Source organism: Diabrotica undecimpunctata, chromosome 9 (assembly GCF_040954645.1).
Source record: "Diabrotica undecimpunctata isolate CICGRU chromosome 9, icDiaUnde3, whole genome shotgun sequence".
Taxonomy (NCBI): domain Eukaryota; kingdom Metazoa; phylum Arthropoda; class Insecta; order Coleoptera; family Chrysomelidae; genus Diabrotica; species Diabrotica undecimpunctata.
In genome coordinates this window covers 98,117,963-98,144,391 of record NC_092811.1, presented here as the reverse complement: position 1 = coordinate 98,144,391, position 26,429 = coordinate 98,117,963, and the positions used below count along the sequence as shown (strand labels likewise).

At 33.4% G+C, this 26,429-nt stretch overlaps 1 protein-coding gene across 2 annotated transcripts in view; it reads left to right on the top strand.

Annotated features, from left to right (window-relative positions):
* Positions 1-26,429, top strand: part of LOC140450305 (ribosomal protein S6 kinase alpha-5-like) — a 422,483-nt gene that overhangs the window by 109,968 nt on the left and 286,086 nt on the right. For both annotated transcript variants that reach the window (XM_072543860.1, XM_072543859.1), the window contains exon 2: positions 11,488-11,556. In XM_072543860.1, coding sequence (XP_072399961.1) covers positions 11,488-11,556 — 69 coding nt within the window. The remainder of the gene's footprint in view (positions 1-11,487; positions 11,557-26,429) is intronic.

Sequence of the window (26,429 nt, the reverse complement as noted above, 5' to 3'; positions counted from 1 at the left end):
TATTTTCTCCTGATCCTGTGGACTGACCAAGTCACAAATGAGGAGGTCCTCAGAAGAATGAAGAAAAACCGAGACGTACGTTAAATCTCGAAAGCTACAGTACTTCAGATACATTTTGCGAAATGAATCCAGATATGTCCTCCTACAAACTCTCCTGTCAGGAAAAATATTTGGAACGCGAGGTCAAGGAAGAAGAAGACCCTCGTTAAAGAACCTCAGAACCTGGTTTAATACATCAGTGCAGTTTTTCCGCGCTGCTGCAGGCAAGATAAAAATTTCCATGATGATCGCCACCATTTGTCCCGAATAAGCACCCCAAGAAGAAGAAGCTAGATGGGTTGCGTCACAAATATCGAGAGTCTTTATCTTATAGTACCGTGCACCTATAATACGTTGGCAAATTATCTTAGGCCTGACGTCTGTCCTTCGCGACCTAGAAACCAGCGACCTATGACTGGTGCGCGAAACAAAGTCATCAGGACGAGATGTAAGGACACACTTACATCTTCGCACAAGTGTTATTAATGTCTGTCCGTTTCTTTGTATTTCATAGCCACGACATTTGTTTGCGACCTATTCCCCTATTGCCTTAATATTTCCTTGGATAATTAGTTGAGCGATTGCATATCTTTTCCCTGTCTTTGAATATATCCTAGATATCCAATTTTTGTACCTTGATCAAGTTGAATAACTCAATAGTTGCCTTCTTAAGACTTCTTCCTTTCTCACCCTATCTTTCAATAGTATTCAGAGCATTCTTCGCGTGATCTACATTTTAAACGCCTCCAACTTAGGATTAACGAAGGAAATTTTCAACGTCCGAGTCTCAATTTTCTCTGTCGTATAACAATATGAACCAACATTCTGGATTCAGATTCGAAGGCAACATCTTACGGGGAAAATACCGGTCAAACACATTACTAAGTATACATTGGACGGACATGTGCCAATAAGGCTGAATTATTGCGGAAAACAAGCAGGACTCGCCCAGAGACATAAAAGACTTCCTTACTGGCACGCGCCAGTCAAGGGACACTGTATACAATAGGATTGTTTCAGGGAGACTTAAGATGCAGTTCATGGAGAAACTGAAACAGTCATCCATATCTTGCAGCGAAGTATTAGATTTTAGGCAGCAAATACTTTGTGGAGACAACCAAGTGACTCCAAAAGTATATGGCAAAGTTGCAGTAAGAAATATAGTAGAGCGTTCATATTTGTAGGTTTTGATAGTTCTGCTTTAAGATATAGTGTGGCGGCTAGTTGTTCTTCAGTATTGTTATCGTACGCAATCTTTTCAACCACATTGTCCCACGTAAGCCACATAACTATCCAAAATAAGTAAATTACAGCAATCAACATTCGACACTCTACTATCAAACTGCTTGCAAACTAAAATGCTTGGCATAGACATCCGGTCGGTTATAAAAAAGGTAAGACGGGATCAAAAGTTGCCGCATTTAAAGTGTTCTGTAATATATGTTACCGTGACTATACCTTTTCACTTGTAGATCTTGTAGTGGAGATTAAAAGAAAGATTGCGGTTACACTTGTCTTGCTTTTCTTGTTGATAGTAAGATAAATTTTAACTTATTGAAGTTAGCATTTCAATATACGTATTGGGATTTCACATTATATTGCTTCAAGTAATAACAAAGTAGGTCAGTTGATCTCTTTAGAGCAGGGTGATTAAATATATGAGTTACAATGATTTCTCGAATTTCTGGATTTCCTCGTGTCAAAAGCTATTCTTAGGTTGTAAATACTAAATATTTCTGAAGATAAACTAATAATAAACGGACCAAACTAACAATATGAGGGTTGTCTTTTTAGTTTTGCATATAGCCATAAAGACAACAAATATATAGACTAAAAGTACTTTATTGATTTTCAAAATATGTCCCTCCAAGATCGATACACTTTTGCATACGTTCAAACCAATTGGTGAAACAGTTATTCAAGTCTTCAGTTGACACCTGCAAAATCGCTGTTTTAAAGGCATCGATGGCTTAGTCTGATGACTTAAATCGCTGCCCACGCATTGAATTCTAGATCTTTAGGAACGTAAAGAATTCGTTGGGACTTAAGTCGGGGCTATACGATGGATGATTTAACAATTAGAGGCTATACGGTGTAGCATTAAATTCTTTGGTATGTATTGAAAACATTGTAACGAAATATTTTGCCTACCACATAGGATATCATTATAGGGGTTTGAAAATTGGAACAGAAGTTACTGGGGTGGAGATAAGGCAAGCAAAATAAACGATACTGTGCGAACGGCACTCAAGGCTTATAACAAGAAGAGGGCAAGAACCAAATATATAATTAAAATATATGGGAGAATAAACTGATCGTAAAACTAAAGCCTAAATTGCAGTTAAGTCTTATGTCAAATAAATCAATACTTAGTATACATAGGTCGTCATACAATAACACCTGCATACCAAATTACGTAAAACAAGAATAAATTCTATAGCAACAGCCACTAAAGTAAGAAAAGTGCAACGACTTGTAGACACTAAAACAACAATAAATGTCGCATGCTACCCAAATTTATATTTTTAAAAGAATTAATCTTATATTTATCTGAAAATTATTTTTAATAGCGCCGGAGTTTTATTTTCGACCATTTCTTCACCCACAAAGCCGCTTAAAGTTATATCTCTACCAGCATTTTTGTCATTCCGTCCCAATATCTCTCCCATTGTTATTGCTTTGTCAGTGTCTTTCTTTCATGAATAACGCCAGCGGAATCCCAACAACGGTTATAAAAGTTTACTTAGGGTTGCCCCGTTCATTCCACCGAATGTAATTTGAGTCTAGTATATTGATTTGTTTTATTTGAGATGCACAAAAGATATGAAGAATGGTATGATATAAAGAGCCGTAAGTACAACACTTCTATAAAAGATTTCTCAGGTATTATTCAAAGAATAAATCAAATACCTATGAGAATGTAATAAATATTTTGCTACTGGACGAATAAAATTAAATTTAAATAAACATAACATAACAAACATTAACATAAATTAAAAGAAAATTTGGTAGATCTTCGATATGGGAAGTAAAACAATACACTACACAAAAATTGTTATTCCGCTAATAATAACCTTAGTTATTAGCTAAGGTTATTAAAGCGGTAAACCGCTTTTCGAAGGATGTCCAAGGTATTATGTAACAGACCTAAAATTGGAATTGCGGATCCGCCTACGTCGTTGCTACGTGTTCTGGGTCTTACTATATGGTGGCTATGGATTGGACTATAAATAAAAATGATCTAAATCGCCCTAGGCATTTCGAAATGTGCTGCTATAGAAGATTTTTAAAAGTTTCTTGGGTGGAGAAGATTCGAAACTCCCTGATACTAGAACGTCTCAGCAAGACTACTGAGTTTATAAAAACCATCAACAAAAGAAAGCTGGAGTACTTCGGACATGTAATGAGAGATCCCAAATATAGGTTGTAACAAAATATGCAAGGGAAATAGTAGGCAAACGCAGTCCAGGACGAAGAAGGACTTCATGGTTGAAGAACTTGCCAGATTGGTATGGTATTGATAGAAGCATGCTATTTAGGGTGGCAGTGAATAAAATTAAGATAGCTGTGATGGTAACCAACGGTCTGAAAGGACATGGAATATGAAGAAGAAGAATAACCTTAGTAGTAGTCGTGGTTAATTGAAATAAAAAATATTAATTATTAAACAAGCATCCGTTATTATTAAAAATTGTCTGGCGACATTGTCGTTATATTATCATCTTTATTTAACTGACCGTTTATTACCGTTACTTGATGGAACTTCATTTTATATAAGAATATAACACTGAAAACTTCATTTACTACAAAATTTATTACAATTTATTATCAGTAAACTGTTTCGGCAGAGTGTCTTTCTTAAGTGATATATTTTTACCATGCTTTTACACTTTATACTCTTTAACTGAATAAGTTGAGGAGGGGCGAGATGTTTGTCCCAATCTCAGAAAGACCAACTTGAGACAAACAGCACTCCCCTCCTCAACTTATTCAGTTAGAGTATAAAGTGCAAACAAATTTCAAAAATGGATTACTCGAGAAAGACTCTGCTGGAGCAGCTGTAGTGATAACAAATTTTGTCATAATAATTGTAGAAAATAAAGTTTTCAGTCCATCTTTATTTGTTAGTTAGTTTTGCTGTTATTGGTGGAAGGAATTATCCATTACTTGTATATTATAGATAAACATGTCATTTGAACCACCATTTGGATAAACCATGAACTCTACCAACTGTTCAAAGAGACACCGATCTCAGAATTCGTTAAACTTCAGAGACTTCGCTGGGCTGGTCATGTAGTAAGAATGGAGACAGAAAGATTGCCGAAAAGAGCCCTAGATGGTAAAATGCAGGGCTCAAGACCAAAAGGAAGGCCACGGAAAAGATGGGAGGATGAAGTAGCAGCGGACGCGCAAAATTTGCTAGACGTGAGAACCTGGAGAAGATCGGCTCGGGACCGACAAGGTTGGAGGTATAGTTTGGAGGATTCCAAGGCCCGATTTGGGCTGTAGCGCCATTGGAGAGAGAGAGAGAGAGAGAGAGAGAGAGAGAGAGAGAGAGAGAGAGAGAGAGAGAGAGAGAGAGAGAGAGAGAGAGAGATGTCATTTGGACTTGACGTTCGAGCGTCCGACGTTGAGGATCCCATTTTATAGTTTCCTAATTACTGAGACTACTGTTGTCACCTAGGGCTATTAGTAGTAAATTAATACGCACCGTGAAACGCAACGCTCCTCCTTGCTCTGGCTGCCATACTGGGTCTTCTATATCCTGGCTGTCCGCTAACGGGTCTATGCTCCCTACTTTGTACCTAGACTCTTTTCCCGGACGCCTAAAGCTGTCTTTTCTTTACTGAGAAGCAGTAGAACCTTAAAAAAATGAAATCAACGCAGAATACTTGGATTTGGCTGGTCAAAGCCATTTGCAGGGCACATATGGAATGTATACGCGTCTAATATATACCAAAACCCTTCTGTCCCTACCGTGAGATAAGGCCCAACTAACAGTGAGTCTTACAACCCAAACTCACACCGAGGCGTTACGCTGGGCATCTTCCAGTACGAGAGCTGCTCCACAAGCTCCATAACAATCAACATTGGGATCAACACAAGGATTGTACATGCACAAGAAGATGATGACAACCACTAACAGGAAGCTGTGATGAGTTGTGTATATTCCGCGAATATTTTAACTTTTATAAACATTTTGAACATTTAAGGACATTTTTTAACCTTTTCGAACTTATAAATATTTTGGACATGTCATGGACACTTTTGAACTTTTTTTGAATATTTGCGGACAATTTGAACTTGTCTTTTTATGTATCTTTTGCAAATTTTGATTACTTGTACAGTTTTTTGAAATTTCCTTGTTATTTTTATTTAATAAATTTCTTTCCTCGAAATAGTCTCCAAAAGGTGGCGTCCTGGGCTATTAGTAGTAGACTAATACGCACCTCGATAGGCATCGCCACACCTTGTAACTTTTACAAAATATTCTATTGGCCAATTCTCCTGGAAATACCCATATCGACACACGAGAACATGTATAAATAAGGGTTATTTTCAGGCCAGACCAGTCAGTCTTGCTCGAGCTCTCGTACAGGGTGTCTTATACACTGGGTGCCCTCTGACGGGGCTATGCACCCTACTTCGTACCTAGACTCCTTTTCCTGGACTTCTCTACAACTAAAGCTGTGTTTTCTTGACTGAGAAACTGCAGAACTATGCAGAGCATGTAGATGATGTATACGGGTTTCATATAGACCAAAACCATTCTCTCTCTACCGTAACACTTTGGACATATCCCATTCTTGCCCGGAAAAGAATTTCTGGCTCAAACAAACTCTAGCAGAGCATGTAAAGATTATGGTACAATAACAAGATTAAGAACATATAATTTATAAACAATTTTAATTTTTTTTTTAATGTAGTGGGATAATTAATATTTTAATTCGATATCTGTTTTAGCTATGATTACAATAATTACATTTAAATTGAAACTTACCATTTGACTATCGCTATATAACATATAAATGTTTATTTAATTTAAATCAGAAACCAAAGTACAATCAATGTATAGTATAATTAACAGTAATAAATTAATATATTTCCAATATAATTTTCGCAATTACACTTATTTAATTTCATTAAAACATGAACACCCGAATTATTTAACGTAATTAACGAAATTGAACTACTAAACAGTATTTTCTATATGGTTTATATATATATTATAATGTTTTAACTTCTTGATTACTAGTTTAAAATCACTTTTGTTTATATTCTGAAGTTTTGGCTTTGGCTTTTGGTTTGATTGGAAACAGAACTTTTGTTTCCAATCAAATGTATATATATATATATATATATATATATATATATATATATATATATATATATATATATATATATATATATATAAATATGTTGGAAATATCGGGTATGTGGTCTATTAAATAAAAAATCTTTGTTTTTTCTAAAGCTCAATATTTCGCCATTTATTTGATGGCTCCATCGGGAGTAACTGTAAAAAACAAACATTTCAAAACACTGACGTACACTTAGATTTACAATACTTACAGAAATTAAAAGATTATACACATAAATAAAATTAATACTAAAATAACATTATTGTTGATGACACTGTACATTTAATAAAATGCATGTTAAAATTTAAAATATCTTTGAGCACGTTCGTTACAATCAATAAGATGGAACAAGTAAAAATTATTTCAAAATGCATGCATGCATATATATATATATATATATATATATATATATATATATATATATATATATATACTATGATCTGAGCGGTTATTAGTTACTTTATTAACTCTAACTAAAATTTCTAGAACAGAGTCGATAAAGTTCGTGTAACCTTCTGGCTAAGGTCTAGTGTTAGGGTTTTCAGGTCGCGCAAGCGCCCCTAACATGACTTAACGACTACTTTCGTAGCCGGGACCGACGGCTTTACGTGCCCTCCGAAGCACGGTGGCAGCTCATTTAAATTAGAAATTGAAATTTTTGTCGGTGCCGGGATTTGAACCCGGGTCCTTCAGCTTGTTAAGCCAGTAACATAGCTGCTCAGCTACGGCTGCCAGAGATGGGTGGTTGAAGGTATATGCGGTCATACGTGTTCAAAGTAGGACGTATTGAAATTAGCTGGTTCATTAATTGAAGTAATAAATACGGAAATAAAATATATATGATTGAAAATAAGAAAACACTTGGCGTAACTCATAAATTATTGTCAATTCAAAAAACTCACTTACCTTTTAAATATGGTATATAGAAGGATGAAAGGCAGGTTATAGTCAGAGTTTCGGCGTCGCTATACTGTGAGCACATAATAATGATCGCTGTAGACTCGTTCAATGGGGAATCTGCATCTTGGACGCTTGACTGTAGAATACGTAACAACTGAATCTTTTAAACGGCCACCAGCTACATTTTTAACAGCAACAAAACACAGTAACGACTTTTTTGTTTTTTTTTTATTTTTGTTAATGGAAATTGTTAATCAAGCGTTCAAATCAGTATTCAGCAAAAGCAGACAGTGACTCCTTACAGTGCATTCTTGATAAATTCAATGATAAATTAGCGAAATTTGTGTTCTGAAGAAATAAGATTACTTGACATGTTTTCGACCGCAATAATTCAAACTACAAACGTACGAATTTCCTTTTTACGTCGTTAAGACAATAAGAATTATGGAATTGAGAGGACTTATACCGAATGCAGATCCATATTTATGTAATAAATAATAAATCCAAGCTATTTTGAAAAGTTTACACTGTTTAAGTTACGTAGTTTCCTAGTTTTAGTACCTTATACATGACGTTTCATTCAATAGGGGTTTCTTAAGACGTAAACCAAAGTTCTAGATCAATATCTGCAGAAACCACAATGTGGTGAACTTTTCACAATGCAGTGGACATTTTTCAAAAACTACAGTATGCTTTATTTATATTATATGGTACATGTACTACATAACATGTAGATGTTAATGAATTAACTAACTATTTATTATCAACTTAGTTACCTTAGTATTAACTAACATGTTAGTTAATTTTAATTATGCAGTAATTAACAATATTAATTTATTTAACTTACTAAAAAAACAAATGTTTATAAATGAGTTATGTCAATGTTCTCTTAGCGTTTAACATTATGACTAAATACATCTTAAAGGATTTTTAGGAACTAGTGAACTTTTTTACATTATAGTAGGTTTAAAAATGAGACCCAATTACGAAATAATTCCGGCAACAATAATATTGTCCGAAATACTTTTACGTTTTGGTGGAATAATTAGGCCGATTTGTGTACTTCAGGGAAAGGTTGTTGGGCTTGAAATAGATTTCGGAAATTCTTTCAAGCCCCAAAGTCAATTATTGTCTACAATTGTGACAAAAATGTGCTACAAATTTTTACAGAATTACAGTGGGAACACTTACCGAGAAGGATAACGACTGGATGGAAGGTAAAATAAAATAGGTCCATTCGCGGAAATTATGGAGAAAGTATAAAAGATCATTAAGTAGAAATGGTGTATACTAAGTGTGTAATTTTAAATGCTAATTATAAATAACTACGCAAACAATAACGGGGAATTCTTCTGAAAAACAGATATTTGTATTGAGTTTATTGAATAAAACAATGAATGGAAATTACAAATCTATATTATTATGTTTTATATCTGTCAGTTAAGATAGCGAAGAGATATCTTCTGCTTTATAACTGCCGGCCGGGGGAGTATCGTAACTGAGTCAATTATCGATATTTTAGCACTATATATTTAGCTTCTATTCTAGCTTTCTATGTAACAGCAGTTAATGATCTCTTTGATTGAACCAGACACTGCATTTTGTATCTCGCTTCCTTTTAATGTTTTACATTCATTCTGATGTTATGTGATGGACTCGTTTGGGTTTGAGAATCTTTGTGATGCATATCTTGTTATAAAATTACCTTATGGTAAACGCGTTCACAGAGATGGTGTCACAATATTGACAGTTTGGGTCTAATGATTTCTTCCTGTCATTCTAAATATACCAGAATATATTCGATGTATACCTTTTGGTTTATATATACGTCCTATAACAGACTGTGCAAGATCTAAAAACACATTCATATTGTAGAGTAATCTCCAGAGATATTATCCGTATATTGTCGATATAGGTTTCAATTGGGTTCAGTTGTTGGATAGAATCTTCCCATGTCTGATTTCGGTGTTCTATAGTCTGACAAACATTAAATGAAACTAGCCGAAATCACACGCCGTAAATGGTGCAATGTAGCCGAAATCACGTGCCTCTCATGAATTCTAGGAAATTTTTAAATTCGATCATTGTTTCAAATATGTTTCCTTGCTGGTTACTTTGCATTGTGACAAAAGATTGTTATATTTCTGTGCTAACACAGCCTAACAAAATGAAAAAATTTGCTACTTGGGAAATAACGAATTTTTGATGCTCAGATTTCAAAAACGTCTTTTTTCTAGTACATAGTTTTTTTAGAATCGATTGTATAATTTTAACTTTGCCCGAAAGGATATACACAAAGGCACCTGGAAATCACCAGATAGACTTAAGTAAATATGATAGATCATGCTATTGCAGACTCAAGAGCCCAATCGAATATAATAAACGTTCGCACCAGAAGAGGTGCAAATATTGATTCTGATCACTACATGATCGAAAGTAAAGTAACGGCCAGAATTTTAAACATTTAAAGAAGAAAATAGGTTCTTAACATGAACGATATAATGTAGAAGGACTCAAAATAGAGAATATAAACATCAAACTAGAGAACAGACTAAAACATGAAAACATAAATGAAGAGTGGGAAGGTTTCAGAAACAATATGAAAGAAGCAGCGGAAGAATTACTACGCATAGAAAGTAAACAAAGAAGAGGAACACCGCTGAAATAAGAGAGAAAATATGAACAAAGAACTTCAAGATCTACACGATATAAGTAAGCCAATAGAGACGAGACAATTTTACCAGAAACTGAACAAAAGCAAAAAAGAATTCAAACAAAAGAAGCAGGAGGAACTCAGGAGACTCAGTTTTTGACTTCTTTAATATTTATAATTTGGGTGGTTAGACTGACTGTTAAGTTTAACCGAACTATTTATAGTGCCCCACTCGTCCAACTTAATGAGTAATTATGTAAGGAGTAATTCTCACCTTTCTTTATCTATTTTTATACTGCCGAGCCATTTCTAGTGTTATCAAACACTGTCAAAATTGTGACTTATATCTATCCTTTAGGAAATACATAAAAATGTTGCTTTAAATATCCGCACAGGAACGGAAGCGGAGCAATGATGTGTGTATTCAACATTCAAATGTAGATAAAAACTCACCGTTACTGTTGACCATTTAAACGATTAACAAAGTAATTCTATTATAATTTCAAGAAATTTATCTAGGTTTTTAAAAATCAAGTAAAATTTTGAAACTTGATGTAATACTAATTACAACAAAACAATTACAATTAAGTAAGTAAATTTTTTTAAATATATATTAATCGACAATAAATTTCCCTCCTTGTAGTATTGAGGCAAATTGTTGCTGATTGATGTACTGGTGAATTATCTATTATTTGGCAGCATTTACGAGTATTAATAATGAAAATCTCGACACAAACTGTCTGGCGGCAAATATAATTGTTCGTAACCCCCGTGATCGATCAGGTAACCGCCCTTGAACTTGTCGTTGCCCTCGCCTCAGCTCTTCGACCTACCCCTGTACACTTACCCCATTAGGCCGTTATCCTTTCTCGCTTTCGCCCCGAAATTCTGCGTTCGAAGCCCTCGAAAGGTGCCCATTCGTTCGTCTGGTGTCCTTGCCCTTTAGTCAAAAAAATTTTTCGGGGCAAAAAACGTAGACGTCTGAGAGAAGAGATAATGTGGGTCTAAATTGGAGGGGGGATAAAAAATCGGGCCGACGGGGCTATAATATATGTCGATGATATTTGGGAAAATTGTGGAAAATTTGAGGAGGGTCAGTGGACACTTCACCAAAAAATTTATAAAAGAGCTTTTTTTAGTGTCTGGGGTTGGTGATGGACTCGTCTCGCTCTGAAATTTTGACTTGAAAATGTACTAACTATATATTTTTTTAACGGGTTGTTTAATACTTTTTAATTTATATACAATAACGGTTGTTATGCCGATAAAGATGCTTTTTAGAAAATAAGAAATGTCAATAATAAACATAAAAAAACAAAAAGAACACATTTCTTTCGTTTAATTTCACCTTTTTCTAATATTTATAGGGAGTAAACCATAAATGGTACAATAAACTTTATTTTTTAAAACAAAGAAAATTTAATAACGCATTTTGAACCAAACTTTATAATTTTTGTGCAATTATATTTTATAAAAAAATCGTAGTTTGTTTACATATGAAAAGATATTAATTTTTTTTTTCTTTTTTTGCAGTTAACCTTTCCGGAATCGGAAGGGTTGATATGTCACACTTCGATTTGCTCAAAGTTCTAGGCACAGGAGGTAAGTAATATATTTCATAAATTTTGGACGTAGACTTATTCTTCAGGTTTCTATTTGTATTAGTATAGACTAGACTTGTTCATTCAGCACCGTATTTCCTTGTAACCTTTGACAGCACATTTAATTTGTAGCCTTCCTCTATTTATTTTGTATTCGTATGATAAGGTAAACGACCAGTCATTGCCACTATAAGAAAGGTAAAGCTAAAAACCATATATAGACAAAAATAATTGCCACAAAACTTTTTAAAATACCAATTATTGCCACCCAGTCATTGCCATAAATAAATAACGACAAAACACAATGACGGTATTAGATTTTTGTTTTGATACAGGGCAGCGACAGCCGCTTATACGTATTTCGACCTCTTTAGGTCTCCTCAGAGCGGTATAGGCACTACTCTGAACCAAAACAAAAATCGTTCCCGTCCTAGACAATAGTTATCAAAATAACTATATACGGACGTAACTACGCCATCTAAAAACAAAAAGAGAAATCAAACGATTTCTACCTAGCGAAACCGAATTCAAATTTTTACCACTGTGCTTCCTAAAACTTGCGAAGCAAACAGCTTGATAAATTACTCGGCAAGGGAATCTAAAATTGCATTTCAGTAAAATTTTCAGTAAAATAACGACATTTTACTGAAAAATCTTGTAATGCTGGTAACGTTGAGAACTATAGGCCTATATCTGTCATTAATTCAATTACTAAGATATTCGAGAATGTGCTTTATCACAATATTTTGAATTACTTTGGAAATAGGTTCTGTCCAGAACAATATGGTTTTTTACCAGTGAAGTCCACTGTGTCAAATTTGTGGGTCCATAAATAATAAAATTCAGCTGGATGTCATTTTTACCGACTTTACCAAATTAGTTTTATTGTACCAAATAAAGTACAAACATTGTTTGCTTTTTGAGAACGATTTCCGAAGTGGAAATTGAAACTTCAATAAACTTACTTTAACCTTTAATTGTGGCTTATTCCCATTTAAATAGTAATTACTTTAAAATTAAGTAAGTTTAATACTTAAGTAAGTAAGTAAGTAAGTACTTTAAAATGCCACAAGAAAATAGCTTCAGAACAATACCCAGGTATTTTGCAATAATAATCAATATTGCGTCGTCTGCATAACAGAGCTTTTTAAATATGAAAAATGATTTAATTTACGGGCAATAGTTTAAAAGTTATTTTAAATGTTTATAAATCAAAAGTATCCGTAATTTTGTAGAAATTGTTTTGCGTTGTAATTTATTTTCATTTTTTTTACATATTGGAAATCTTGGTCTTTCATTTGGTATTCGTAGAATTACTGTATCTTCATTATTTTCTGACTAGTATTATTGCAAAAAAGGTTTGTGATAATATATAAGGTTCTTGAACTCCTAAGTGGAGCATAGAGCTTCAGTGAAAACGCGCCATCGGGTTCTATTTTGCGCTAAGGCCTTCACCTCATTCCAAGACATTCCTTGGCCTCTTATCTCGTCCATGATGGATCTTCTCCATCATGGACGAGATACTGGGAGGTACTGGGCGACCTCTTTTTCTTTTCCCTTGGGGATTCCACTCTAGGGCAGTCTTTGCGATACTGGAACTATTTTTTCGGAGTGTGTGACCGATCCAACCCCACTTCCTGGACTTAATTTCATTTTGTTCCTCTTTTTTTCGGTCAGGTGTAGCAGATCTTCGTTTCTGATGGTGTTAGGCCAGAATATACGAACAATTCTTCGTAAGTATTGCAAAAAAGGTCTGTGATAAACAAATGTAATAACTTTTTAACTAATTAATGGATCTATATGAAATTTTGAGGGTTTGCTAGGACCACAATACACAACTTTGGACACAATAGCAAATAACTGGGTTAATTTTTATAATAATTAACAATTCACGATTTTGACTTATTTTGCAGTTTCCGAAGCATCAAATTAATTTTACAACTTACTTTATACCTGAATTATAGTTTCATAAATAGTATCTTAACAATAGGGTATTTACAAGTGGTTGTGTACCTTTATATAGGGGATTAGAAAATTAGGATATTGTATTTCCGAACAAACTTTATCGATCTGAAAGACAGGTATAAGAATATCTAAGAATAACACTTATTGTTTTCTTTATAATACATAGTATAATTTATAGGAAATTAACATTTGAAAACTGATCATAATATCTATCTAATGTAAAAGACAGACAAGTTCAACATTATTGGCAATAAATATTATGATAATCATAACATAAATCATTGTACCTATATACTTGCTAGTCTTCCACATTATTTTTACATATAACAACTAATTTTTGGTCGTTATTTTTGTTATTAAATTTTAACCTTGCAGGTATATTATTTTTGTTTCCCATAAAAATTATTATAAATCATAAAACCTTAAAACGTGTAGGAATTGATAAAATCTAATTATAGATATTCATTCAAGGTAAGAAAATAAAAAAAAAAAAATAGTCAAATGACATTTTATACACGAACCTCTTCACGTGATACATTTAACAAAATCAATGGCATTACATTTAACACTTAATTTACTGTTTTAATTTTGTTCTACTTTTTGTAGACGCTTCCATCTATATTGTTGTATATACAGGTTTGGCTACTCATAAGAGTCCACCCTGATATTTAGCAATAATAATTGGATTTTCCGAAAATGCTGAAAAATGTTGATTTTTATTCCAAAAAGATCGTCTTATACGAGGTGTGTTCAAAAAATACCCGGAATTTTCGTTTCTTGAAAAAAAATATTTATTTATTCTTCTCCATTAATGTTGTCTCCTTCAAAGTAGTATCCGTTAGATATTATGCACTTGTGCCAACGATTCTGCCAATCCTTGAAACACTTCTCAAACTCGATCTTTGTGATAGCCTTTAGTTCTAAGAGCGATGCGCTTTTAATGTCATCTATGCTTGTGAATCGACAGCCTTTAACGTTTTCTTAATTTTTGGAAATATGAAAAAGTCACACGGAGCCATGTCTGGTGAATATGGAGGCTGGGGCATCATTACAGTATTGGTTTTGGCCAAAAATTCACGAACAAGTAATGAAGTATGAGCTCGTACATTACCGTGATGCAAAAGCCATGCGTTGTTTTTCCACAAATCCGGTCTTTGACCTTGAACTCATGGCAAAAATTCATGGTGCAGTATGCCATTAAAATAAAAGAACGCAGTGAGCGTAATCTTTATATTCAACCGCACTTGTCGAGCCTTTTTTGGTCTTGGCGAACCTGAATGCCTCCACTGGGGCGATTGAACCTTAGTTTCGACGCCATATTCATAAACCTATGTTTTGTCACCTGTCATAACTTTTTTGAATAAAGCTGGGTCGTCGTTTGCGTATTTAGTGGCTCCTGAGCAACTTCCATTCGCCGCTGTTTTTGTTCAAAATTCAACAATTTTGGAACAAATTTTTAAAGAACACGCGTTTCATACCCAAAACGTTTGAAAAAGTGTCATGGCATGAGCCAATTAATATGCCAACTTTATCAGCGACTTCTCTGATTGTGATTTGGCGGTCGTTCACCCCAATTTTCAACCCCTTGTAATGATCCCAATGTGGTAGGCAAAATAATCGATACAATTTGGCCACATTGCGCGCCAATTTTTTTTCCTGCAAGCTTGTTGTTTAGTCGAAAATTGGAAACCTCTGTTTTGGTAGCGTTTGGTTAGAACCTCCATTTACGGAAATACTTTCCCACTGTGTGTAAGTCCGCCGTGAGGATTTCTTCTGTTTGTTCAAATGACTTACACCTTGTTGCAAGGACCCAGTCATCGGCGTAACCAAACTTCCTTCTTGATCTGGTTTCTGGTATATCAGCGATGTACAGGCTAAAGAGAAGAGGAGCTAGGACAGTTCCCTGAGGCAGTCCATTCTTCAGTTTTCTTGTTGTGCTGATGTCGGTTCCCATGATTACTTAAATCGTTCGGTCGGCTAGCTGCTGTTGATTATTCGAGCGGTGGATTTACAGGAGATTGTACGGAGGAGCTTGTATACCATGCCTTCTCTCCAGACTGTGTCGTAGGCTGCTGTTAGGTCTATGAATGCGGCTGCAGTTTTAAGTTTTTCTGGAACCCTGCCTCAATAAATGTGGTAAGTAAAAGAACCTGATCTGCGCAGCTTCTTTTCGGTCGGAAACCTGTCTGATCAACCGGTATTGATTCAAGTAGCTTTGGACTAATTCTGTTGTAGTTAAGTCATTCTGGTAGCTTGAATGTCGCCGATAGTAGGGCTATTGGTCTGTAGTTCTTAGGGTGGTTATCATTTGGTTTCCCTGGTTTTAATATGGCAATGATCTTCGAGCGTTATCCATTCTCTTGCATATTTGCCGCTGTTAATTAAGAATTCGGGATGAATATTGTCAAAACCTGGTGTTTTACCTGGCTTTACATCCTTGAGATTTACATCCCTTAATTCCCTAGTTTTCATTTTATGTATGTCATGCCCAAAAGTCATTTGGATTGCTGCTAAAACGAGCCAAAAGATTACGAATAACATTCACATGATTAATTTTTTTTCCAATCAGTCAATTTTTTTTACATTCTATTTAAGGAACCTACTATGTCGTTACATTGGTACGACGGGTCGGAAATGGGAACTGCTCTACCAAGTCTGTCCTTCATTACATCTATCTTATTACACTCTCAATTGCTTGCTTAAAAATTATGAAAAGGCTGTTTAATTCTCAATTAACTGTAGTTGTAAAACCCCTCATTTATGTGTTTCGTAGTCGAGCAGTTACATTAATAATTTGTAGAACTGTTTAATAATATTATCTCCCTATAACTGCTCTATAATTTCAAACTCTGTAGACTTGGTGATGCAAATATCGTGAAAACTATCAAAATAAATCTAAAATGGGTAGTCCATGTTATGCGTATCCATGAAAGTGATCCTGCTAAAATAACCATGCTAAATAGGCCGTTCGGAAGAAGAAGAAGGGGGCGACCTAAACTCAGATATCTAGACGATGTGCAGGAATAATGGAGATTGGAGGTAATAAAGAATACAGAAATTTTTATTACTAGTTCGTAGATTCTTCGTTATATTCTTCTCCACTTCGTTTTATTAGTTAGTTTGGGATTTCATATGGACTTATAGCCTTTTTTGTTTCAGATTTCTTCTCCCAGATATAAGAACTCCTCGTATGAGTGTTTTTTAACTTCGTTATTCCTATGTGGTTTCTTTTGTATATTCGTAATTGTCCTCTCTAGCCTTGTATAACTCTTACTAATTTACTTCCCATATTTGATAATCATATTTTTCTTGTGCTTTTATATTAAATAATTTGTTATTATCTTTCTATTAATTCCCACACTACTTCGTAAGTTGTCAGTATATGATAATAATAAAAACCTTAATGATCTAAATCTTAATGTACGTTTATGCTACACGCGCATGAAATCGCATTATTTGTATTTCCATCGGCTAATGAATTATTATATTCTTAAATACTACACAAAAGAATATATACTTCCTTCAATAAACGAATAAAAATTGGCGTTTGTGTGTCGCATAGTGTGGGACATTTGACCGTGAATCTAAAGCACTAAGTAACTTCCCTTTGTGGAACGGAAATATTTTTCAATGAATAAACCAGAGCCATTATCTCCCAATCTCGAAATATTCGCCAAGGTCTTTATTCTTGGCAAATGCTATTTCGATTATGTATGATCAGCATTTACATATAATGCCAACTTGCGAGTTTCCCATTTCGGTAGTTAACGTAGAAATATATTATGTTCATAAAACAGATTGCTGAATAAAATAAGTTAAAAAAGTGTCCTTATCGTTTTGACTTTGATCTAAGTCTGTACTTCCGGCTATTGTTAATTTACATGTAATTATCTTATTTATGTGATGAAATAAATACGAAATACTTTAACTAATATTTAGTCTAATCTGCTACTTTACTGTCCTAGGTATTCACAACAGTTCACCTTAGAATCTAATAATTATATTGTTGCATACTTCACAGTTGTGGCTAGGTTTACTGCTCGAATTTAAAATGGCATTGTTTGGTGCGCTTGAGCCTTCTTCGGACTAGGTCTTGAGGATCTAACATAACACTTTCTTGTTTGTATGCTTATGTAGTTGGTTTTCGTGAGCCTTGGCAATCCTCTTGATTCCTTCTTTAATTCTTACTATAGAAAGTTCCCGATGTAGGTCTTTGTTACGAATATACCACGGAGCGTTACTATGTTTCTTAGTATTTGCTCTTGGACTCTTTGAAGGCAAGCATAATTACTCTCACTACTACAAGCCAATAATTGTAGACCATAAGACCATACTGTATTTCTTCTGTAGTTCCTGTATTTCTTCTCAGTACTCTCATCTCTGCCGTTTCCAGTAGCCTTTGCGTTGGGGCTGTGTCGGGTGTTGTTTCTGAGGCATATGTCATTATTGGTCTTACATTGGCTTTTTAAACTCTTGACTTCATTTCAGTGTTAATGTGTCTGTTTCGCCATATAGTGTTATTAAGGCATCCTGCCGGTCAATTTGCTTTTTGTACTTGATCTCTCACTTCTTTGTCCAGGTCTCCATAGCTAGGCAGTGCAATTCCGCGGTGTTTTATTTCCATTACTTGTTCAATACTGATGCCATCAATTTATATTTTACATCTGGTTGGTTCTTTGCTCACTACTATTGTTTTAGTTTTCTGAGATGAGATTGTCATATTAAATTCTTTGGCTTTTATGTTAAATCTGTGGACCAGTCTTTGCAGACTATCTTCATCTGGGGCTGTCAATATTGCGTCGTCTGCGTAACAGAGTATTTTGATTTCTTTGTTTCGCATTCTGTGTCTTCTTCCTTTGAGTGAAGTATAGAAGATAGTACTAAAGTGTAGAAAAGAAACGTTATTATCATAGTAAAAAAAAATCCACGATCTAATAGATCATCTAGTACATATTTAATGAACTTTATAAAAACCCTTTATCTTCCAGAAGAATCAGAAAGTTTATAAGAATCAACCTAGAAGATGATATTTAGCAGTCCTTTCACTATTTTGGTTTCCTTGTCTATATTCTTTTTTTTATGTGAGGTAGTTTTTTCAACCAATAGGTAGTGCATCTATTTCAGTATTTACTCCAGCATCTTATCAGTGTTTTTACTGGAGTATCCTACATTTTAGTGTCGTTTCTGATTTTTCTTCCTACTTTACAGTATGCAAATTAATGTGAAAAATGACAATTTCTTTATTATTTTATCTTAGCAACACTGCTGCAATAACTCTGACAAGTATTGAATGATTTGTCCCATAACCTATTATTCTGCACAAAGTTATTGCTGATGCTAGTTGTTTTGTCGTATTCTGGTTAATTTAGCAGAAATGAGAGATAGCACGTTGGAGTTAGTTTTTAGACATTATGAATAAAAGAAGAAGAAAGGATGCGCATCACGATTTGAATGACTTGAATACAGATGGTCCAAAAGGCATATTGCTAGGGATTGTTCCGCAAACTTCGGAGCTGCAAATAAGCTAATTAAACAGAAATCGCGGAATGGATCAGTTCAATTTCAACGCAAGGGTAGGAGAAAAAAGTCAACTTTTCTTAGCAAGCTGAACTCAATAAAGACAAGCTTTGGCCTTCAGCAAGATTTAGAAAAGACTGCACTTAAAATAGCAAACACGTGATCAAACACATCATCGTAGTGATATAAATTTATAAATGTTGTTATAATTTTCCTGAAAATTTATTTTTGTACCTCTTTACTTTAAAATCGTATTAATTTTTTGTTTGAATCTGGTAATATTAGACACGTTTTTGATAACAGATAGAATTTCACGTTTATTTAATCCGTAATCACGATTCCATAAATTAACTGAATAAACCATACGCTTTTCTTCTGATTCCAAGGTCTGTGGAAGCGCTGATAACGACTTACAAAAACTACCGATAAGACTAAAATAAACAAACGGTTTAAGATCTCACTGCTTTAGAGGCAAATTAATCTTATAATAATTTTGGAACAGTTTATCACTGTTTAACAAAATAAAATGTTTAATTGTAAACATATTACAGTGAGTTTCATTACCGTGTGTAGGTGTGTACTTCTGTACAGTGCTTTCATATTACAAGAATTCTTCAAAATAGATAAATACATATATGTAAATTACTTATAACGCATGGTTTTTTTATCATATATTGTTTAATTTATATTCAGAAGATATATCTAGGAATATGAATACATTTACAAAAACATTGATTACGATAATACGCAGATTGTATAGTGATCATTGCATCGAGAATTGAAGAATATAAAGCAGTCCATAGACGGCCAACATTGCTATTAATACATTGTTATTATGTAAAAATACTGACCATCTACAGACTACAATAGCTGTAAAGAAAAAAACGTGCATTAGTTAATTTTTGAAAACAACACAGCGTTATGAAGGGCAGTAACAAAAAAATCATGGTATAACTTACAGAAAATCGAAAGGATTCTACAAATTAGATTTTACCTCACAAAATTACGAAAATTTGCATTTACGGAAATTTTTTTGGAAAATTTTGAGGAAAACTCTACTTGACGCTTTTCAGAATAGTAACAGAAGTGAGCATACAAATTTTCAAATCAATCGGTATAAAAATATCATAATAAAATCAGTTTGAAAATTGTTACCGAGACCTAAAAGGCGCAGGCAAGTGGTACATTTGACCCCGTTTTATGGCTCTCTGTACCAACCCAGCTGTCCGCCCTTTTGGATTTAGAGTTTTTAGGGGCTACCCCTTATGTATCCACTCTCGCGTCCGCCCTTTGGGATTTCGTCTAGTTATACCAAGATCTTACTCTGGGCAAATTTTCAGCCATATTATTGATCGGTAATTTTTCCGAAAAAAAATGACAACTTCATCCCTGTATAGCCACCCCCTGTTCCACGAGCGGCGTCCGCCTGTAAGGCAAAGTCTTAACACAGTTACAATGAATATATTCCAATAGAGAAATGTCATTACTGATCAGTTCAAAATTCCGGCTCTATCTCTTGGACTATTTGTGTTAGAAAATTGTTAAATAAAACCTCAGTATTTCACACTGAATGAAAAAATAATATGTTATATGATACGCATTTGATCGAGAATTTAAAGCTGCTTATGTATGCCCAAAATTATCGATACACTGCACAATAATTCATGTTGTGCAATAATACCCACCCTCTTTAGTTCTAGTTAACTGCACTTTTATATTGCTTGTCGAAATCTATTCCTTTCAAAAATAAGATCATCTAATTGCCAATTACTCATTGCAAATGGCTAATTTTATCACTCAATCGGAATCTTCTAACAGAGTCGCCGACACGTGCATATTATACTTCGTTTGAAAATTTTTGATAGCACAGGTTTCATGAAATAGCCGATAATCCCAAAAGTAATGCTGTAAATCAGTAATGAACAATTTCAAAATTATTTGAAATTTTCTTATCCCAAATGTTGCAGTAATTATAATAAAATTATAAAAATAATTATCTGATCAGATATCACATATTCTAAGATCGTTAAGAAGCAACTAAGTATCTGAGAAAAGATTAAAATTTCCAATTGACTGAGTTCAGTTGGTTCAGTGAAGATTTACTAGTATAGTCCAGACGGTATCTGTTTAAAATAACGAGTTTTGGATGTAAAGTGTATAATCGCCGTTTTTTGCATAAATCGCTTCAAAATAACAATAAAAATGATAATTTCACTATGCGCGAGTTGTAAAATATCGGCTTAATTTTTTATTAAACGAAATATGAAAAAAAATCAGAAAATTCGATATTTTTCCTCTTTTTTTCGCATATCTCAGGAAATATTAGTTTTATTATAATTTTGTAACGGACATAAAAGTTATGTAATTTAATTTTACATAAGACAATGCCTGTTTTAAATCTTATAATTATTATTAAAAAATACAGTTAAAAAGCGGTTTTTTTGCGAGTTTATTTTCCAGACTAAAATCAAACCTAAGACAAATCCGAGAAAGAAAACTTTAATATCTTTAATTATCACATAAAATTTCATTAAAATCGATGCAAAATAATTTTGAAATCTTAAATTTTCTTTAAAACAATAATTTTCAAAATTCTGCAGGACAAAAATTAAAACTTTTAGGTACTTGAAACTTTTTTTTACATATAGAGGAGCATTCAAGATTTCAAACGCATTTTCAAAAAATAAAATGCGTAGATCAGAATAGTCTAAGAAATTTTTTTAAAATTTTTTAAATTTTAGGCATATAAACATTTTAAATAACTTCATCCATTGTTGATCGATTTTCAAAACTGATATTATAAGTGCTTCGAAGGACGCGATTGTTTATAAGCCTAAAATTTAAACAATTTTTTGAAAAATTCCCTAGGCTCTTCTGATCGACGGATTTTCATTTTTCAACATGGGTTTGAAATTGTTTATCTTAAAGTTTTAGTTTTCAACCTGCGTAATTTTGACAATCAATTATTCATTAAAAAAATATAGATTGCAAAATTATTTTGCAAAAAATATTAATTCGATTTTAATGAAATTTTGTGTGATTAAACATATTAAAGAGTTTTCTCTCTCGGAATATGAAGGAATTTTTGTCTAGAAATTAAACTCTCAAAAGAAACCGTTTTAACTGTTTTTTTTTGTGTTATTGAGTTGTTTTTAATCTTCTTCTTTTGGTCCATACAACTTTGTTGACAGCTGCTCTAAATAGATGTATGGTAGTCATTCCTGCCCACTGTCTGATGTTCTTCAACCACGATGTCCTTCTGCGCCCTTGAGATCTTTTGGCTTCTATCTTGCCTTGTAAAATTAGTTGAATTAGTTAATTGCGCATCACATGCCCTAAATGTGTCATCTTTCTGATTTTCACGATACGCATAATTTCCAGATATTTATTTATACGTTGGATCACGGTGTTGTTTGTAACATGATGGATATAGGAAATTCTGAGCATGCGGCGGTAGCATCACATTTCGAAGGCTTCTAATCGTTTGGATGTTGCCCCCGTCAAGGTCCAGGCTTTGACTCCATATAAAAGGGTAGAAAATACATAGCATCCACAAGACTCGTGTTCTTATATCAATGTTTAGGTACATATTACATAAAATCTTCCTGAGGCGATTGAAGACAGCTCTCGCCTTTTCTAAGCGACATCTTATTTCCTGTGAGAAGTCCCATTCCTTATTTAGTCTGCATCCAAGGTATGTAATTTTGTCGATTGTTTTCAAGGGTTCATTATTAGCTGTGAATTGGTGCTGTAGTACGTCGTTTTTACTTATTACAAGAATTTTGGCCTTCTTACAGTTGAATTTCATGCCGTATCTGTCACAGGCTTGCACTACTCGGTCTATTAATGTTTGCAGATCCTCCGCATTATCAGGAATCAAAACCGTAACGTCCGCATATCTTAAATTGTTTATGATTTCACCATTGATTTTTATACCTTCTCTTAAACCATCAATAGCTTCCCTGAACAGCATTTCCGAGTAAGTATTGAACAACGTCGGTGATAAAATGCACCCTGACGTACTCCCCGTTTTATCGTGAATTCTTGTGAGGTTTCGTTGTCTACTCGTACACTTGTCCTTTACAGTAAGTATAAATTTTTAATTAGGCGTAAATCTTTGTCATCCATACTTGATTCTTTCAGTATCTGAAATAATTTTTGATGTTGCACCTTGTCAAATGCTTTTTCAAAGTCTATAAAGCTTGCGTAGACTTCGTAATTTACGTCTCGAGCTCTTTGTATCAATACTTGTATGGAAAATAGGGCATCTCGCGTTCCCAGTCCGCTTATAAACCCAAACTGAACACTGCTAATGTTTTCTATATATGCGAGAGTGAATAACACAAAGGATTTTGAGTGCATGGCTCATTAAGCTTATAATTCTGTAATCAGAACATCTGGTGCGAAGGGAAGAAGGTGGAAACTAGCCAATCTGTACGAAATTCTGCAGTTTCATAGATTTTGTTCAGTAGAATCGTTAGCAGTTTGAGTTGGTTGTTTTCAAATAGTTTCAATATTTCAGCTTGTATGTTATCAGGTCCAGGTGCTTTGTTGGTTTTTAGTATTTTTATTGCATATGTTACTTCACTGAGAGTTATTTCTGGTCCTGAACATCCAGAAACACTGACTTTTATCTCTTGCTCTTCCTTGAATTATTCTTCCATGTATTGCCTCCATATCTCAAGTATTCTCCCATTTTCGTAGAGCAGATTGTTGTGCTCGTCTAGTATTAAGTTATGACTTCGTGATCCGTTTCCTCCCGTTGTTTTTGATCTTTTTGTGTAGGTTAAAAGTGTCATGCTTCTGTTCTAGAGATTCTATTTCTATACATTGATCTTGTAGCCATAGTTCTTTTGCTTCTTTAATCTTTTTCTTAAAGATTTTGTTTATCTCTTTGTACATTTCCTCATTCTTATTTCTGTGTTTTCTTCGTTTTTCCATTAGCTCTAATATTTCTTGTCTTATCCATGGCTGTTTCTTTATATTGTTTTCTGGTTTAAGTTTATTATCTACCACTGAATTACAGATATTTTTGATTTTATTCCACATATCATCCACACTTATGTTTTCTTGATTAATATCTGAGATTACCATGCTGTTTATTTTGTTGTTGATCTCCTCTTTGACTTCTTCTCTTGTGGTTTTATCTTTCAACTTCTGGTTGTCCGGACGTTTTTGTGCTTTTCTTTTATGGGCTTTTTTCATGTGGATTTTGAAACGTCCTAGTAAAAGATTATGGTCTGATGGAACATCTGCTCTCGGATATGTTTTTGCGGATTTTACGGAATTCTGAAATCGTTTGTTGATGATGATGTAGTCAATCTGATTTCTAATCATTTTTTTTTTGACAGTCAGCTGGAGATTTTAATAATAATAATAATTTTTAAGATTTAAAACTAGCATTGTCGAATGTAAAATTTAATTACAAAACTTTTATCATATACAAAATTATTCTAAAACTAACAGCTCTTGAAATATATGCGAAAAAGGAGGAAAATATCAATTTTTTTGAATTTTTGTCATATTTTGTTCAATAAAAAGTTAGGCCCACATTTTACAACTCACGGAGAGTGAAATTATCATTTGTGGTGATATTTTGGGGAGATTTATACAAAAAACTGCGATTATATGATTCACATTCAACTCAAAACGTACTATATGTCTGTTTAGACATAACGTGTAGAATTGAATATTATGTGAACAAATTTCTAATTTTACTCCTGCGAAATTAAAGTGTCATTATACCAATCGTAACAAACAAGGAAATATATTTCTTATATTGAAATAACTTCATTCATTTTACCGTCTAATTTAATTTTAATATCAAAAAGCGAAAAGTATACACAATGAAATGTCCTTGTCTTCATAAAATTGTTTTTAAATGGTAATAACAAATCATTTCTTATTCCAATTTTAAAGGAATCATGTCAACTGATTGGTCTTATTAAAATCAGTGCATTCCCTCGGTGTGAGCTCATTCAACAGTTCGTTGACTTTTTAATATCAAAAACAAGCAACCGTTTATTATCTGAACGGTCTTCACACAAAACACCCGCATTTTTCGGCCCGTGTTCTCATTTTTATTCGAATCAACGAAATATTTGGGGAGATAGACAAAATTGACAATAATATGATACGAAATTATGAATTCTGAATGAAAAGTCATACTTGTTTTAGTGCTACTTAATTTTATTTATTGCTTTCATTTACGTACAGTTGATACTTTGCCACATTTTTTTTTGTAACGTTATGCTTTATATTTAAATGCACCAAGTTACTATTATTATGGAATATCAAATACTATTAAAATGTGGTTAATTACTATGGAATCACTAACAGGAGATTTTTACTGTCATCATGACATGTGGTTGTCTTTTTAAAGACGAATAACATGCTATAATTTTTCTGACGGATATTCTCAAAGAGAGATAAAGTCGTCCCAGAACGCAACTCAGCAATATTGGCAATATCATTTTAAAGTCATCTACTTTAAAATGTATAATATATGTCTGATTTGTCAATGAATGAGTCAGGTAAAATTAAATTATTAGACGAATTTTTTCACCAAGTAACAATAAACAAAATTTGTTTAATACCTAAGTATTCAGAATCTCAGAAAAAATGTTTCCATTTCCTATGAGAAAATTTTCAAAACTTTTTTTCACTACTTTTCATTTATATGTGCTAGAAATAGACTTTTTGGTAATTATGCAAGCAGTGACCAGTAATTGTAAATAATTTCACTCGTTAATATTTTTTTGGTCATAGACATGAAAGTTTCGAGATATTCAGGATAAAGGGTTGAAAAGGTCTGAAATGCCGATTTTTTGGTTCTAAAATTTTCCGGAAGTTTTTCTATTTAATCTAATGTCTCATTCTGTGCAATCAACTGTCAATACAGATCGTCTGGGTTATAACAGAAATACTTTTTTCTACTTCTTTTACAGCGAACACATTATTAACTTATAATCTGTGTGGATAAACTGATTTATGTTTATGTGACTCAATGATTTTATATCCAAATGTATGGAACTGGAAAATAAATAAGAAAAAGAAAAATTATGAAATTAATAAATACAATAAAAATGGGTAAAATAATATACCACAAAAGAAATATAAGTTTTAGTCACATATACATGAATACTTATATCATGTATGTAATAAATTAATTTTTAGCGTTATTATCTACTATGTGAAAAAAAAACCAGAAACAAATTGATTTTTATTCTTAAATTGACAATTTACAGTATGAAAATATTCCAACACCCCCTTTGAATAGTAAGCACTCCCTCGAAAACTTTAAATACCAAAGGGGGTCATATGGCACCTTGTTAGAAAATGATTTTAGTCCTCTGTTCGGCAATATAAAGTTTTTTGAGCTTGTGCAATAAT